This window comes from Triticum urartu, chromosome 5 (genome assembly GCF_003073215.2).
Source record: "Triticum urartu cultivar G1812 chromosome 5, Tu2.1, whole genome shotgun sequence".
NCBI lineage: Eukaryota > Viridiplantae > Streptophyta > Magnoliopsida > Poales > Poaceae > Triticum > Triticum urartu.
Window position 1 is genome coordinate 41,985,079 of NC_053026.1, and position 16,911 is coordinate 42,001,989.

At 44.4% G+C, this 16,911-nt stretch overlaps 1 protein-coding gene across 1 annotated transcript; it reads right to left on the reverse strand.

The window, feature by feature from the left end:
* Nucleotides 1–7,429: 7,429 nt before the first annotated feature.
* On the reverse strand, nt 7,430–9,908 carry LOC125507761 (60S ribosomal protein L36-3-like). Its single transcript, XM_048672253.1, has 4 exons — nt 9,781–9,908; nt 9,571–9,700; nt 8,348–8,547; nt 7,430–7,739 (listed from the first exon to the last, which is right to left on the reverse strand). The coding sequence occupies exons 2-4, from the start codon at nt 9,670–9,672 to the stop codon at nt 7,703–7,705; spliced, it is 339 nt and encodes a 112-aa protein (XP_048528210.1). The 5' UTR covers nt 9,673–9,700; nt 9,781–9,908; the 3' UTR covers nt 7,430–7,702.
* Nucleotides 9,909–16,911: the final 7,003 nt, after the last annotated feature.

Genomic DNA, 16,911 nt, shown 5'->3' on the forward strand with positions numbered 1-16,911 from the left:
TAGCCACTTGGCAACCCGACCTGATTTGTCCGAAATGACCCTGGGTCACTAAGGAACTGACATGTGTCTCAACGGTCAGATTTCAAACTCTCATGGCAACTTTACTTGGGCTACAAGCAAAGCTGACTTGCCCGGCTCTGGACAAGATTCGCTCTCATTGTCTTCACTCGAAGACATAGGTTTTTGGTTTAGGCATCACTTCAGTCATTCTGACTGGTTCTCCTGGACCCCACTTAACAGTACGGTGGTTCCTATGACTCAACACAAAAGAAAAAGAACTACGAAAGATCTAAGTCTTCGAGCTCCATAGGCTTCATATCGTGTCTTCTCTTGTCATAGTCTTCAAAGTGAATATCTTCATATACCACATTTGACTTCAATGTCTTCATACATTTTTAGGGGTCATCTCTGGTAGTAAAACCGAATCAATGAGGGACTTCTACCTGTGTTATCCTGCAATTCTCACAAACACATTAGTCCCTCAACTAGGTTTGTCGTCAATACTCCAAAACCAACTAGGGGTGGCACTAGATGCACTTGCAGTCTCCGCGTGCCTCGGTTATCTCTTACCTGAGCCCTTTACTTATGCACTTTACTTTGTGATAGCCATATTGTTCTTTGTCATATATCTTGCTATCACATAGTTGCTTATCTTGTTTAGCATAAGTTGTTGGTGCACATAGGTGAGCCTAGTTGTTTTAGGTTTTGTGCTTGGCAAATTAACCACTAGGTTTATTCCGCATTTGTTCAAGCCTAAACCGTAATTATTTTAAAGCGCCTATTCACCCCTCCACCCCTCTAGGCGACATCCACGATCTTTCACCAACTCTGAAACAATCCACAATTAGCGGACAAAAGTCTCAACATCCTCCAGGGGAGAGTCGGCAAAACACATTACAAATAGAGATGCCAGCATACAAATAGACCAATTTAAGGGCTCCTTTAATTCAAAGAAATTGCATACAACTTCTGTAGGATTGGATCCTACTAGAATTTTTCTTATCTTTGTACTACTTCCTATAGGAAATCTAGCAATCACTACAACCTCTGTTTAGAATTTCTTTGATGGAATCAAAAGAATTTGGTTGCATACAAAATCCTGTAGGATTTGAGCAGGTAAGACACTCCAATCCCCCTATCCTATGAATTCTCATAAACGCGGAGTGTTAGAAACAAGAGATTCTTATCAAAGTGTACAACCTACTAAAACTGTCTTCAGTTTCCGCTCATTAGAAAATCATCTTGCTGAAGAGAGAATTCCTTATTTAACACTGTCTAAAGCTTTGTTTTCTCTATTTGGCACTGAAAAAAGAGATATTTCTTCCCTATCTAACACAACCTTTAAATTTTGTTCCCAATATAACACATTTTTTTCATGCAAACAATGCTAAATGACATGAAATGACAAACATCTATTCAGTCCTTTTCTCTATTCCAGTGTCTTATTTAAGGCTGGAGTCCACGGTTAGTGTAACAGAATAACACAAAAGGTTCAAGTACGTTGTCTTATTTAAGGGAACCGTTGTGTAGCACAAGCAAGGCCAAAGGCTCAAGTACGTACATACATATGCAGCTAGAGACGAGCACGTTCTTCTTCTAGGGTACGCTGATGGTTATCGAAAGCTGGCTAGACTCTGCACCTTCGTTCCTGACAAGCAGACTCCTCACGGACTGCTCAGGAACACTTTCCTTGAATAAAGCTCTTGAATGTTGCCTGCAAAAAAAAGTTAATCAAGTTGCCTGTGTATTTCTGAGCTCGCACGGCGTGCGCTGCATTTGAGTGAATCGATCTAGCATTCTAAAATCAACACTCCACCACGGGCTCGCCCAACACCCGCCCGCTCTCGTCCGCTGTGCTTTGGTCGCCCCTGGTGGGAGCTCCTATTCGGCGCTCCAGGCGCCAGGGAAGCTCACGCGCCGGCACAGGTGGGCCGGCCCATGTACACATTCACATTGGAGAAAAAATGAAAAAGAGAACAAGAAAAAACATGAAAAACCAAAAGAAAACATGAGTTCAAAAAAGTTCATGGATTTTTAAAAAATCTTAAACTTGAAGAAAAAGCTCATCAATTTGAAAAGAAGTTCATAAATTTATCTTAAAACATCATTGAATTTGAAAAAAATAACAAAAAAGTTTATCGATTTTGAAAAAAGTTCACCTATTTTTAAAAAATCATCATTTTTGCAAAACTTCCTACTCTCTCTCTCTCTCTCGGTTTACAGGGCGTGCGCGTACTCCTAGGTCATCAATTTGACCAAACTAATACAAGTCATATATTACAAAATATATACCAATATAAACTTTGGAGTTTCTACTCTCAAAGGGTATAATTTTTGTGTTATATACTCCCTTCATTCCTAAATATTTGTCTTTCTAGAAATTTTAAATGGACTACCACATACGGATGCATATACACATATTTTAGAGTGTAGATTCACTCATTTTGCTCCGTATGTAGTCACTTATTGAAATCTTTAAAAAGACAAATATTTAGGAACAAAGGGAGTAGTTTATATTAGGGTGATAAAATTGGCAACCTAGGTATACGCGCAGGACTTGTAAATTGAAACGGAGGTAGTATAAAAATCAACAATTTAAAAAAAGGTTCATCAATTCTATAAAAAGTTCTTAAAATTGAAAAAAAATCATCATTTTTTAAGAAAAAACTTCACCAATTCTAGGAAAAGTTCACGAAATTTAAGTAAAAAAGAAAAAATAGCTAAATGGGCCGGCCCAGCTTAGAGGGCTTCATGCGCTCGTTTGCAAAATGAACAGTAACGAACCCATGAAGCACCAAATAGGTGCGAAGGAAATGAGTGACCTGACCTGACTGGTGCTTCTAGTGCCAGGGGTAAACTTGTCATTTCATGTGTTATATGGGGAACAGGATTTCAACCGAATTTTTTATTAATAATAATTAATAACCCAATAATTTGGAAACTAGTGACGGGGAAGTGGAAATTTTAAAAATAGTAAGGACACTAAGTACAATGGCGTCCACAGCTGGATGCTATCGAGGATAGCGTCCAGGTCTGGACGCTATTAGTAAGTGCGTCCGATCAAGTGATTCGCCTAACCATCAGATTCGACTAAATCGGGTCTTTCCTAATGACAGACAGAAGTTACGCGAGGTTTAAAACCCTAGTACGCATGCAGTTTGCGCTCCTGGAGCTCGCCGTATGGTAAGAAATCTCTGGCAGCCGGCAACACTGATCATCACAGGAGCGGCAAGGTCTCATCAGCCGCTCGCCATTAGGATCCTCCAATTGACTTTGTGCTTGATTCATGTTAGTTGTTGTACTGTCCTACTGAATCTCCTTTGTTTTAATCTTTATGCAATTGATTCAATGATTTACAAGCAGACACTCTATAAATGATTGGATTGGTATTCCTGAATTACAATCCTTAATTGGGTGGTTTGTGAGAAGCCAAATTTTCAGTCGTGAGTCTATGGTAGATCAATTTAAAATTGTGATATTCACTTGCTGCACGTTCATGTTTGTAGGTGCATATAAGAATATGTTAATCGTTCTGGTTTACGTGGATGGTGAAGTGCAACATGGGTCCATGAGTGTGGAGTATACTATTCCTCCCAAGTTAACATTTCCAGCATCCGAGAATACCACTTTTGAAGATATCAAGAGTGAGACATGTCGAGGACTTGCACATGTTAATGTCAGTGCTCAAACGAACCTGAATATCCAAGCTCGCTTTGATATTGGAGCTCCTGGACCACATTATTTTCAGTTAATTCCAATATATGAGGAAAGAGGGTGGAACATGATTTTTGAGAAGACCAAGTCCCGGACAACGTGGCAAGTGATAGAGTTATATGTTAACATCACGCCAAATCAAGACATGTTGAGCCAAGTCAGCGGTGGAAGCAACATACCAATAATTGAAAGGCACTTACAAAGGTATGGAAGTGCAGTGCACTCGTCATTGCATCAAACATCTGCCAGTGGTTTTCCAAATTCTAGTTCGTGTGGTCTTGATTTCGACATGGCACATGCTCCATCTTCTACTCATGGTACTGTGACAAATGATTTTCCAACAAGTACTGTCAATGACCCATATGATCAGGAGGATACAGAGACAGAGGAGGATTTTATGGGACATGATGATGATGAGCATGATTCTGATGCCGCACCTAGCCAGAGTTCAGACGAAGATCCAGAACCAAGCGTTATGCATCATGTTAATGCATTTCCATTCATGCGTACATGTGGACAGAATGGCGTGAGAGCCTTTGGTGACATATCTATACTAACGTACTAACGGAGACGACAGCAGATGAAAGTTTTTTTGGATGCAAGAAGCACTTTCAAAGCCCATTGTCAGAGCAGCAAATTTTTGATTCAAAAGAGCACCTCAAAATTGCGATTGGTGAATTTCACATAAACATGAACTTGAAAGTGAAGTCCAACACAAGCAGTCAATCTAAACTTGTAGCAGAGTGTATTGATGACAGTTGCATGTGGAGGTTGTATGCAATACCAACAAAAATTGGTTCATGTTGGCAAATAAGGAAATGTCCTTATTCTCACACTTGTCGTGCACCGGCTAATAGAACTGACCATTCTCAGTTATCGGCCTCTATAATTGCAGATGTGATTCGTGAAGCACTCAAGGATGACCTAGAGTTGAGTATAAAAAATGTGCGGGCATTGGTCAAACAACGTTACAGAAATGTGAGACCATCATACAATAAGTTGTGGCGTGGAAGGGAGAAGGCCATAGCACAACTTTTTGGTAGCTGGGAAGGATCATACAATCTTCTCATCCCCTTCCTCAAGGCTATTAGAGTAAAAAATCCAGGTACAAAGTATGTTCTTCTATCAAAACCCATGACATTAGAAGGGCATAGAGAATTTCGATGTGTTGCTTGGGCATTTGGACCTTGCATTGCAGCAGTTCCCCACCTTCGACCTGTAATAAGTGTGGATGCATCATTTCTATCAGGAAGATACAAGGGCCGGTTGATAATGGCTTGCGGATATGATGCTAATAATAAGTTAATACCTCTTGCATTTGCCATTGTTGAGAAATAGGACGCTACGAACTGGGGCTGGTTCATGAGATGGTTGCGGAGGGAGGTAATTGGTGTTGGAAAGTTCATGTGTGTGATTTCAGATCGCCACAAAGCAATCAAATGGGTGTTTAAGCAACCACACCTTGGGTGGAATGAAAGTGCTGGCGAGTGTGTGCATCGCTTGTGCTCTCAACATGTCGTAGAGAACCTATACAAAGCTTTTTGTGATGATGACATTTTGAAAATTTTCAAGTGGGCAGTCAAGAAAAAGAAACCTCGTAGGTTTGAGGAGGGCATGTCATCTATTGAACATACTTGTCCCGATGCAACAACATATCTTAGAAAGGTCGGTAAGTATTTGCAGGAAGACAAAAATGAGCAAGAGAAGCCTGAGAAAGTATTTCAATGCAAGGATGGGGGTTACCGGTGGGGGATCATGACAAGCAATGGGTCGGAGTCCTTAAACAATGTGTTTAGGCTTTCCCGAAGGCTACCGGTGGCAGCAATTGTGGAGGAGACATTTTCAAAGTGCTTAGAGTGGTTTGTAGAAAGAAGGCGAAGTGCTCTTAACTTGGTTGACGAAGGCAACCAATGGTCCGAACGGGTGGACAAACTATTAGTTAAAAGGGGCGACAAGGCAGGACATATGCATGTTATTTCATATGGTGATGAAGTTGGAATATTTGAGGTCAAGGTTGATAATGAGAGGGTTGCATTACACAATGGAGATCATGCTCTTTTTATTCATAAAGACTTTAAGTACAAGGTCACTCTGCAACCAAATACTTCTCCATCTTGTGACTGCCTAAAGCCAAACCTGACCGATGTGCCATGTGCTCATTTGCTTGCTGTTTGCAAGTACAGGAATCTAAATGAAAATCAAATAGTTCATTCATATTATTCTTCTGAAGTACTTGCAAACACTTGGGCTGGACAATTTCATCCTTACGGGAACCAAAATGAGCAAACACTTGGGCCCATTATTATTCTTCAGGATACTCCACTAGATAAACCTCAGTAAATCATATTCTCTCTCAGTATGAGCTATGCTTATGAAACCAATGAGAAATCATTAAAGCTGCTGCATCAACAATATCAATCATTTACCGTCAACTACATACTCAGCACGGTTCATTCCACATAAGGAGATGGAAGTGCTGAACACTAAGTAGCTAGACAACAACAATAAGCCACACATGACATACTGACAAATGCAGCTATGCAGCAACGATGAATTCAAAAGGATCATCCACACAGTGGAAAACGTAGCAAATACAGTCATCCATCAGCATCTGATTTAGAATCATGGAAATGACGCAATCATAAGCACACTCACCATAGTAAACCAGATTTTGAAGGTTCTCTTTGCTAACTTTCTTAAATACATTGCTTTTAATCTCGGCAAAATTATTGGACACCAAAAGAGCCAATAGTGCATTGTTATGTTCAGGAATAGACTTTTTTTCACTCAGTATCAATGTCAATCTATTAATCAGAAGAAGAGACAAATACCATGCAAGAAATAGAAGATATTTTCTAGCATCTATTGTAGTGTGCTATTCAATTGGAGAGGAAGAACATACAGCTTCAGGGGAAAAGTACAGAGCCTACCGTCCTGTGCTCCGGCGGGTGATGATTGAGGCTGCAAGGAATGCTGGGACGAGGAACGGAACAGTTGTGCTGACCGCGGTCGAGAGAAGAGAGAAGGGCCGTCAACTCCGTCAAACTCGCCGTGGTGGCGCAACCTAGTTTGACAGAGGTGGGAGGCTACCACGAGGTGTTCTAGGGGATGACAGGGAGGCGAGGTGTTCTAGGTGATGACAGGGAGGCGGCCTTGAGGAGGTGGGCGAGAGATGAGGTGGAGGGCGGCGGCGGCAGCGGTGGCCGAGGGGGCGATGGGCTGATGGGCCGAATCTGCTGGATAGGAGCCCAGCCTAAACGTGGACGTGATTGATGCTAGCGTCCAGTCCAGGACGTCGCTTATACTAGCGTCCGTGCATGGACACCAAAATGCCTAGCGTCCTTACTATTTCTAAAAAATGTAATTATCCTTTCCTCGTTTCATAATTCCGTGATTACTAATTACTATTAATAAAAAATTCGGGGATTTCAAAGTAGGTATTAAATAAGGAAGAAATATTTCTTCAGAGTCAAATAGGGAAACGAAATTTAAAACTGTGTTAAACAAGGAATTCTTTCATTGCACAAAGGGAGGTCAAAACAGTGTTTCCTATTAGACGTGTAAAGAATAGCTATATTTTTTGCAGGGGCAAGAAATGGCTATATGTGAAGATGCTTTGTACTAGGAAGGCGCTATTAACAGATGCTCATACAGTTAACACATAACAAATCAAGATATTAGGTCTCTGAAAGAAATGGATGCTGTAATGGGGGTATGGGCTCCAAGTTCACACCGTGGCAGGGCTTTCTGAAAACATATAACAATCGCAGGTACAAAACCCAGACAAGCTACATAACTGAATAAACAGCAGAGTACCAAGTAATCAAACAAAGGCACCAGACTCATGTAAAAATCTTAAAAAGATTGGTCTTCTCAAAATAGAAACCACGGGCTAAAGATAGTGTCAACACAATGGCCATAGCTCTATAGGTACGGACTGGTAATACAGGACTTTGCTTCCGGATAAAATTCACCAGCTAGCCAAGTTCTATTTCTTCTTGTCACCAGCACCACCACCAGCAGACCTGCATATCATGAGACAACATTTTAGTCATTTATAAAACAACTGTTGCAGCAAAACAGAATGGCAACTATTTTTTCCTGAATGTAGAAGACATTAAATTGGTCAGACAAAAGAAAAAACTAAACTACAAGAAAATAGAAACATGATTATGCTGAAGATTGCATTGTATATGCAACACCGAAAACCCTACCATCTTCCAAGTGGGAACTGCTGTCTACAACCTATACTACTTGACATGGAGAAAAGCCACATCTACAAATTAAAAAAAAATATTGGAAGAATTGTTGAGTGCATAGGCAATAAGCAACAACTGAACGCCTAGAGACAAGATAGGCACTAGGCAGAGATTAAAAAAATGGAATTTAGACCTAGCGCTTTATTTAAGCTTTGGCTGGAAGCCATCACAGCATTTCTTAATTGAAAGATTTTTTTTGTCTTCAATTCACTTATAAACCAAACAAATTCATAATTCTCCTACTACTAGAGGATGCACTATGCACTAATGCTCTAGGTAACTACGTAGTCCAGAACAAAAAGGAAAACTGAATAATAGGGCAGCAGAGTCAAATAATGTTCATAATATAAATGTTAAGTCTAGTTGTTACACACCTCATCTTCCTAAGGACACTTGACATCTCCTCTCTCTTCTTCTTTGCTCTCTTGTGAGTACCAAGCTTTCTCTTGGCGACCTTGAGTGCACGCTTGTCCTTTCCAACCTTAAGAAGCTCAGTGATACGCTTCTCATAGGGAGCAAATCCAGCAACCTCCCTGATCAAGTTCCTGACAAAATGCACCCTCTTTGTACCTTTCTGCAAAATATGCGAACATAACAATGTAAGGATAACTGCAAACTGATAGACATGCTATAATAATTCAGCTGAGCATATAGGAGCATGTAAGTGCAGAGTTAACTTTGTTTCAGTTTCACACAAGTTACAATTCCTTAAAAAAAAGCCAACTAGAATAGCCGAATAACAATTTGGTCCCAAACTCAGCAAGGTTCTATTTTACTTTTAACACGACTTGACAACAGTTGTAAATAATATCAAGGAAGGAAGGTGATCTGAATCTGCATTGGCTATTACTTAAATGCAGAAATACAACAGGCCCGTGTAGGTAATCAAGCCCAATACAGAATCCAGATTTACACATGAAAACAAGAGGCTATCAATGCTGCCAAGTTACACAAGGCCATGGTTATGCATCGAACAATATGAGAATTAAGACTAATACTAGATGGCATTGAAAACTGCATTAACAACTATTTACAGATGAATATTGCAATATCCCTCAAAAAGGTGTGTAGCACAGTCAGTGATACTTTAGAAATGAAAATACAAGGTACTTGATTGAGCGGCCACATTTCACCAACAACTATAGACCTCCAGGACTAGCAACTTAGGACTTCTTAAATATCAAAAATGCCAAAGGTGTGTTGATGCATCATTACATCACTGCAGACACAAGGCTGCTCTCAATCTTGTAGAATTTTTATCAGTTCTCAATTCGGCGAGCTTCCATGCAATACAAGGTACACCTCACAGATATTTACCCCGACTACTTTTACCCTTTAGTAGCATCAACCATACTATGCTACAGTGTTCTTAACATCAAGCTCACCACCCTTTTCTTGATCATAACTACAACAGACACGAAAATAATACTAAACCTAGTAGACTAAAACAACGGAACTACCGAGCAAACACAGATCTAGAGAACAGTCCGAGGCCAGTACAATCTAAATGGGCAGATCAAGCGGGCACTGAGAACAAATCAGAAGACGCATATGGGCAGGAGAAGGAGGATATCGGAGGTTAGAGACGGCTTATTACCCCCTTGCGGTCGGACGGGCGAGGCGGCAGCTCGCGCTTGGTGACGACGTGGCCCTTGTTGATGCCCACGAAGAGCCCTGACTTGGGCTGCGACGGCGCCATGGCCGGACTCCCACTCGCTCCTGCTAACCTGCAACGGACGCACGCAAGGTTACGAGTGATCTGACACAAGATTCATGGTGCGGGCGGCGGCGCTGCTTGCAGGCTTACGTTGAGAATGGATGCAAGTGAAACCCTAATCCGCCGCCAGCGCCCGGGAAGAAACCCTAAGCTGCGTGAGGCAGGATCTTATATATGGCCAGGGCGTGAAATCTCTCCACGCTAGACTGATGGGCCTGTCTTCGTGGGCTTACTCGGCTTATTTTGCTCACCTTATGGATAGGCCCACTTTTGTGCGTGTGTAAGTTGTTAGCGCAAAATGCAGTATTTGATGCCAAAAAAATAAAATTACAGTGTTTGATTTGCTAAAAAAAATGCAGTATTTGATCATTTGAACAACATATAAATGCGGTGTTTCTGCTATGTTAGCTAGGAGCCAAAACATTATCTTTACTTTTAGAGAAAGGAAGAAAATACATTATTTACCGCAAAAAGATACAATACACACACCACGGTGAAAACAAAATGTCACACGAACCGATAACAAAATTGTCAGCCTTTTTTCATATGAGTGCGCCTAAAACTCAGCCTACTCAGTCAAGTGATGTCATCCCATGAGTTAATACTATGTAAACATTTTTGTATTGGTTGATTTTTTCACTCACTTGCAACTGAGAAAACCTCAGTGGCTTCCTGCTTACAACTCCTATGGCAATGCAAATCTGATGGTTCTAGATTGATAAAGATCTATCTGGATTCTTTGTCGGTTGAGAATTAACAAAATCGTTTTCATATTCATAGTGTTCCCAGGCTTTTTTGTGTGGGCGAAGAACACCGTATGTAAAGACCATCGACCAGGACACATATGTTGTCGCGACACTCGATGGCACGTAAAAGAAGGTCGAGACCCTAGAGTGCAACAAACGTTGATACCACCAATATGTAAGAATATGAGTCTCCTCCAACATACCTCAAGTACCTCGCTGATTTTCAGGCGACACTAGAGAGGGCACCACAAGTACGGGTAGCCAGGGATGACTCAAAAGGACGGTTAATATGTGAGATGATGTCTCTTTGCCATGGTGATGCATCCGACTACTAGTGTCTTGGACTATGTGAGCCACGATGGTATAACAGAGAGCTAGACCACCATTTTCCGTCACACTAGTGCTGATCGTTGTGCATCCATATGAGAGAGGTGAAACAAGTGACTGCTGGTTCTTGACAATCTAAACTAAACATACGTCCGAAGAGAAAATGGCTTGGGCGACCCGGTCATTTTCTTTGTGAATGTCTGCTCGATTGAATCTGCTCCCCAGAGTTCAATTACTGTACGCTCCACTCTGCGGTCCACTCTTCGTCTCAGATACAGACCGCGTTCCGGTTGTCCGGCTAGCAATAGCAAAAGCCAAAGAGCCGGGGGGGGGGGGGGGTGAAAACGACTAAAGGGGGCTCGAACGAAACCGAGTCGGCATCCCTTTTGCATAAAACATGCGCTGCTAAAACTAAATTTTTGATACATCTACACCGGCGTACCAGGATCTAAGGCTAACTATGTCTTTTGCATGATCATTTCCTTTGGAGAAACCCGCCGAGACCCTCGACGCCACCATATGCTACAACAAACAGCGAAGACCCTCCCCCGACTCTTCGAGGCACCCAGAGGCTCAGAGGCTACACCTAGTGGGTGCGTTGGCGCGCCCCCACTAGAAGAAAGGTGCGCCAGCTGAGGCCCGCAGACAGTTGTCATCTGCAACCTCAGAGATACGACAACAAAGACCCTCCGTCCAACTCTTCAAGTCACCCGGAGGCTCGGAGGCTACTGTCGGGGGATGAACCCCGGCTAGTCCCAAGACGGTGAGCCGGGCCGGCTGCTCCGGCTGGCCGACTACCTGAAGTCAACTACAACGTCTCATTGGACATGTGTGGACGAGACAGCCATACCCTGTGGCGGGGCAATGTTGATGGATAGCGGACACTATGCACACGTCATGCATGTTAGACTACCTGGGTCATCCCTTGTCCCTTGGACACCAGTTTATAAGTGAGGGAGTCCTGGACTAAGGGGTCCTCGGGTGTCTGGCATGTTAGCCATGGGCCGGACTGATGGGCTGTGAAGATACAAAGACCGAAGACTCTACCCGTGTCCGGATGGGACTCTCCTTGGCGTGGAAGGCAAGCTTGGCGACCAACTATGAAGATTCCTTTCACTGTAACCGACTTTATGTAACCCTACATCCCTCCGGTGTCTATATAAACCGGAGGGCTAGATCCTTAGAGGGGAACGATGATAATCATAATCTGATAGGCTAGACTTCTAGGGTTTTAGCCATTACGATCTCGTGGTAGATCAACTCTTGTAACCCCCATACTCATTAATATTAATCTAGCAGGACGTAGGGTTTTACCTCCATCGAGAGGGCCTGAACCTGGGTAAACATTGTGTTCCCTGTCTCCTGTTACCATCAACCTCAGACGCATAGTTCGGGACCCCCTACCCGAGATCCGCCGGTTTTGACACCGACATTGGTGCTTTCATTGAGAGTACCGCTGTGTCGCCACCAAGAGGTTCGATGGCCCCGTCAATCATCCACAACAACATTGTCCCGGGAGAAACCTTCCTCCCCGGATAGATCTTCGTGTTCGGCAGCTTCGCACTGCGGGCCAACTCGCTTGGCCATCTAGAGCAGATCGATAGCTACGCCCCTGGCCACCAGGTCAGATTTGGAAGCTTGAACTATGTCGCGGACATACGCGGAGACTTGATCTTCGATGGATTCGAGACCGCGGCAGTAGCCGCTCCCTGTCACCACGATGAACATGACTTAAATCTGTCATCGAACCACACCCAGGAGATGGAACCTACAACCGCTCCGGCTCTAGATCCGGAGCAGATCACACCATCTGAGGACGGGAGGCTCAGCCCCGCCACGAGGCCGCAGACTCAGTGGCGTTGGAGCCGCACACAGACCCAACATCAAGTGAGATCTGTGTTGCCAGAACCTCGGACACGTTTGCGGCTACAGGTTCCGAGGCATGTGCGTCCGCGCACGACGAGCTTGATCGGGCGTCGATTGTTGAATTCAGCTCCGTGGACATCTTCTGGCACTCACCTTTAGACGATGTGCTAAACTCATTAAAAACACTCCCTAGAGGGGGACTCACAACCGAATTATATCCGGTTTGAACTGGAGGCCGATGACGGAGAATTTCGCTTCCCACCCCCCGCCCACTTAATAGCCACTATCAAAGACCTAACTGACATGCTCGATTACGGCTCCGACGACATCGATGGTATGGACGACGATGCCGGAGAAAGAAGAGGCCCAAAACCCGCTGTTTACCGGACGCTGGACTACCACTTCCTCGTATGACGTATACATGGTGGATGCACCAAAAGAGAATAGCGGCGATGACAAGGAAGATCCGGTTGAGGATAAACCTCCCGAGATACAACCAAAGCGCCGGCGTCAGCGGCGCCGCTCTAAGTCACACCGCAGCAAAGACAACAGCACCGGCACATGAGAAGATAATACTCCGGACTGTGCCGGAGAAAATGAAGACCCCATTGAGGCAACTTCAAACAAAATGAACGGGAAGACATGCAAGTTAGCCCTGGTGAACAGGCCACACACGAAGACTCGGAGGACAGTAATTATCTTCTGCTCTTCGAGGATGAGGCGAGCCTCGGCACTGAGGATTTTATCGTGCCTGAGGAACCTCTCGAGCAGGAGCGCTTCAAGCGCCAGCTAATTGCCACTGCAAGGAGCCTGAAAAAGAAGCAGCAACAGCTTCAAGCTGATCAAGACCTGCTCAATGATAATGGACTAACATCCTGGAAGCCGAGGAATACGGCCTCAAGCGACCACTCAAAAGTTACCCGAAGCGCAAATTACTACCTCAATTCGATGACTGATATGTCTCCAACGTATATATAATTTCTGATTGCTCCATGCTATTATATTATCTATTTTGGATGTTAATGGGTTTATTTTACACTTCTATATCATTTTTGGGACTAACCTACTAACGGAGGCCCAGCCCAAATTGCTGTTTTTTTGCCTATTTTAGGGTTTCGAAGAAAAATAATATCAAACAGAGTCCAAACGGAATGAAACCTTCGGGAACATGATTTTCTCAACAAACGTGATCCAGGAGACTTGGAGTGGCCATCAAGAAACAAGGGAGGAAGGCACAAGGCAGGGGGCGCGCCCTCCACCCTCGTGGGCCCTCCGTTGCTCCACCGACGTACTTCTTCCTCCTATATATATCCACGTACCCTCAAACATCCAGGAGCACCACGAAAACCTAATTCCACCGCCGCAAAACTACTAGGAAAAAGCCTAGTAGTAGCGCGGGTGCCTGCGCTACTACTACGGTGCTACAGCTAACTAGTAGTAGTAGCGCGGTGCATCCCGCGTTACTACTACTAACTATCTATAGCGCGTGTCTGTGACCCGCGCTACTACTATTAATTTAAAAAACCAAAAAAAATCTTGACCCCGTGCGTGCTGTCAATGGTTCGGTTGACGGCACCGACGGCCATGACGACGGGCGGCGGCCCGCGGTGATGCGCACATTAGCTGGGAGCAGGGAGATCTCGGCCATGACGCGTGCCTCGTGGAGGCCGCGGAGGCCAGCTGGGCATGGGCCGTGAGCTGGAGGACCTGGATCTTGGCGTCGTGCGTGGGGAGCAGCACCTCATGGCGGCCGTCGCCGTTGAGGTCGGCGAAGAGCGGCGGAGGAGGAAGGGGATGGGTCAGCTAGGGTTCCGGATCAAATTAGAGAGTGGGAGGAGGAGGGCTGGCCTAGAGCGAGAAGAAGACGGCGAAGGCGGCGAGGAGGAGGTTGCCGAGGTCATGCTTCCGCATCTTGGCGGCGGCGAGGAGCTCCGGCGACCTCCCATCAGAGGGATCTCAGAGAGGGAGGGGGAAGAAAGTAGAGTGTACCAGCGATGGCCACCGCTGGAGTACGAGGGAGAGAGGAGGAAAGTGAGAGAGGGGGAAAGTGAGGGAGAGAGGAGGGATTCGGCCGAGGATGTGTGGATTTCACCTACCTCGTACTTAGTAGTAGCGAGGGGTATAAAACCGCGGTAGTACTATCAACTTAGTAGTAGTGCGGGTTTGTACCCCTTGCTACTACTATGGCATGTCCCGGGAGGGCACGGTAGAGACCGCTTAGTAGTAGCGCGGGTTAAAAACCCGTGTTACTAGTATCAACTTAGTAGTAGCAAGGGGTAAAACCCGCGCTACTACTAAGTAGGAGTAGCAAGGGTTATAAACCCGCGCTACTAGTAAGCGTCTGCCTATAAGTTTTTCCCTAGTAGTGCAACCTTCTGTACTCGAGAGATCCCATCTCGGGGCCTTTTCCGGAGCTCCACCGGAGGGGGCATTGATCACGGAGGGCCTCTACATCAACTCCATGGCCTCTCCGGTGATGTGTGAGTAGTTTACTTCAGACCTACGGGTCCATAGTTATTAGCTAGATGGCTTCTTGTCTCTCTTTGGATCTCAATACAAAGTTCTCCTCGATTTTCTTGGAGATTTATTCGATGTAATCTTCTTTTGCGGTGTGTTTGTTGAGATCCGATGAATTGTGGGTTTATGATCCAGATTATCTATGAACAATATTTAATTCTCCTCTGAATTCTTTTATGTATGATTGGTTTATCTTTGCAAGTCTCTTCGAATTATCAGTTTGGTTTGGCCTACTAGATTGATCTTTCTTGCAATGGGAGAAGTGCTTAGCTTTGGGTTCAATCTTGCGGTGTTTGATCCCAGTGACAGAAAGGGAACCGATACGTATTGTATTGTTGCCATCGAGGATAAAAAGATGGGGTTTATATCATATTGCATGAGTTTATCCCTCTACATCATATCATCTTCCTTAAAGCATTACTCTGTTCTCTTGAACTTAATACTCTAGATGCATGCTGGATAGCGGTCGATGTGTGGAGTAATAGTAGTAGATGCAGGCAGGAGTCGGTCTACTTGTCTTAGACGTGATGCCTATATACATGATCATACCTAGATATTCTCATAACTATGCTCAATTCTATCAATTGCTCAATAGTAATTCATTCACCCACCATAATACTTATGCTCTTGAGAGAAGCCACTAGTGAAACCTATGGCCCCCGGGTCTATCTTTCATCATATTAATCTTCCAATATTTAGTTATTTCCTTTGCCATTTATTTTACTTTGCGTCTTTATTTCTCTTTATCATAAAAATACCAAAAATATCATCTTATCATATCTATCAGATCTCACTCTCATAAGTGACCAAGAAGGGCTTGACAACCCCTTTATCGCATTGGTTGCGAGGTTCTCTATTTGTTTGTATAGGTGCGTGGGACTTGAGCGTGATCTCCTACTGGATTGATACCTTGGTTCTCAAAAACTGAGGGAAATACTTACGCTGCTTTACTGCATCACCCTTTCCTCTTCAAGGGAAAACCAACGCAGTGCTCAAGAGGTAGCAATGACGAGGCGCTGGAGCCCGTGCCATTAGCGCACAATGCGGCCGACCGAACCCCACGTGGCCGGGACAAAGCGATAATACAAGCCGAACACCAGCCCGCCTTACCTCGCCGTAAAGGCAGAGACAAAACTGCTTAGGGATACACGTACGATCTTCGGCAGGGCCTGAAGAATTAAACAGGTCCGGCTAGATCGATCTACGGATCACGGGGGCATGCCTCGACGCGCGACGACGGCTATCAAGTCGAACATGGCAAGTACAATTACGTCCAAGCCGAAAGCCGCAGACAGACTCCATCCTAACTATGTCACGAACTGGCCCGATATAGTGGCGCCGCACACCCTCTCTGCTTCACTGATGAAGTCATGGAACATGAATTCCTAGAAGGGTTCAAACCCGTGAGTATCGAATCATACGATGGAACCACATACCCCGCGGTATGGATTGAGGACTTCATTCTCCGTATTCATATGGCCCACGGTGATGACTTTCATGCCATTAAATACCTCCCCCTAAAACTCAAAGGGCCAGCCTGAAAATTCCATTGGCAGCTGGGAGGACTTGGAAGAAGCCTTCCTTGACAACTTCCAAGGTACATATGTTCGACCTCCGAATGCCGATGACTTAAGTCACATAATTCAACAGCCCAGAGAGTCGGCCAGGAAACTCTGGACTAGGTTCTTAACTAAAAAGAACCAAATCGTCGACTGTCCGGATGCCGAAGCCTTGGCGGCCTTCAAACATAGCATCCGGGATGAAT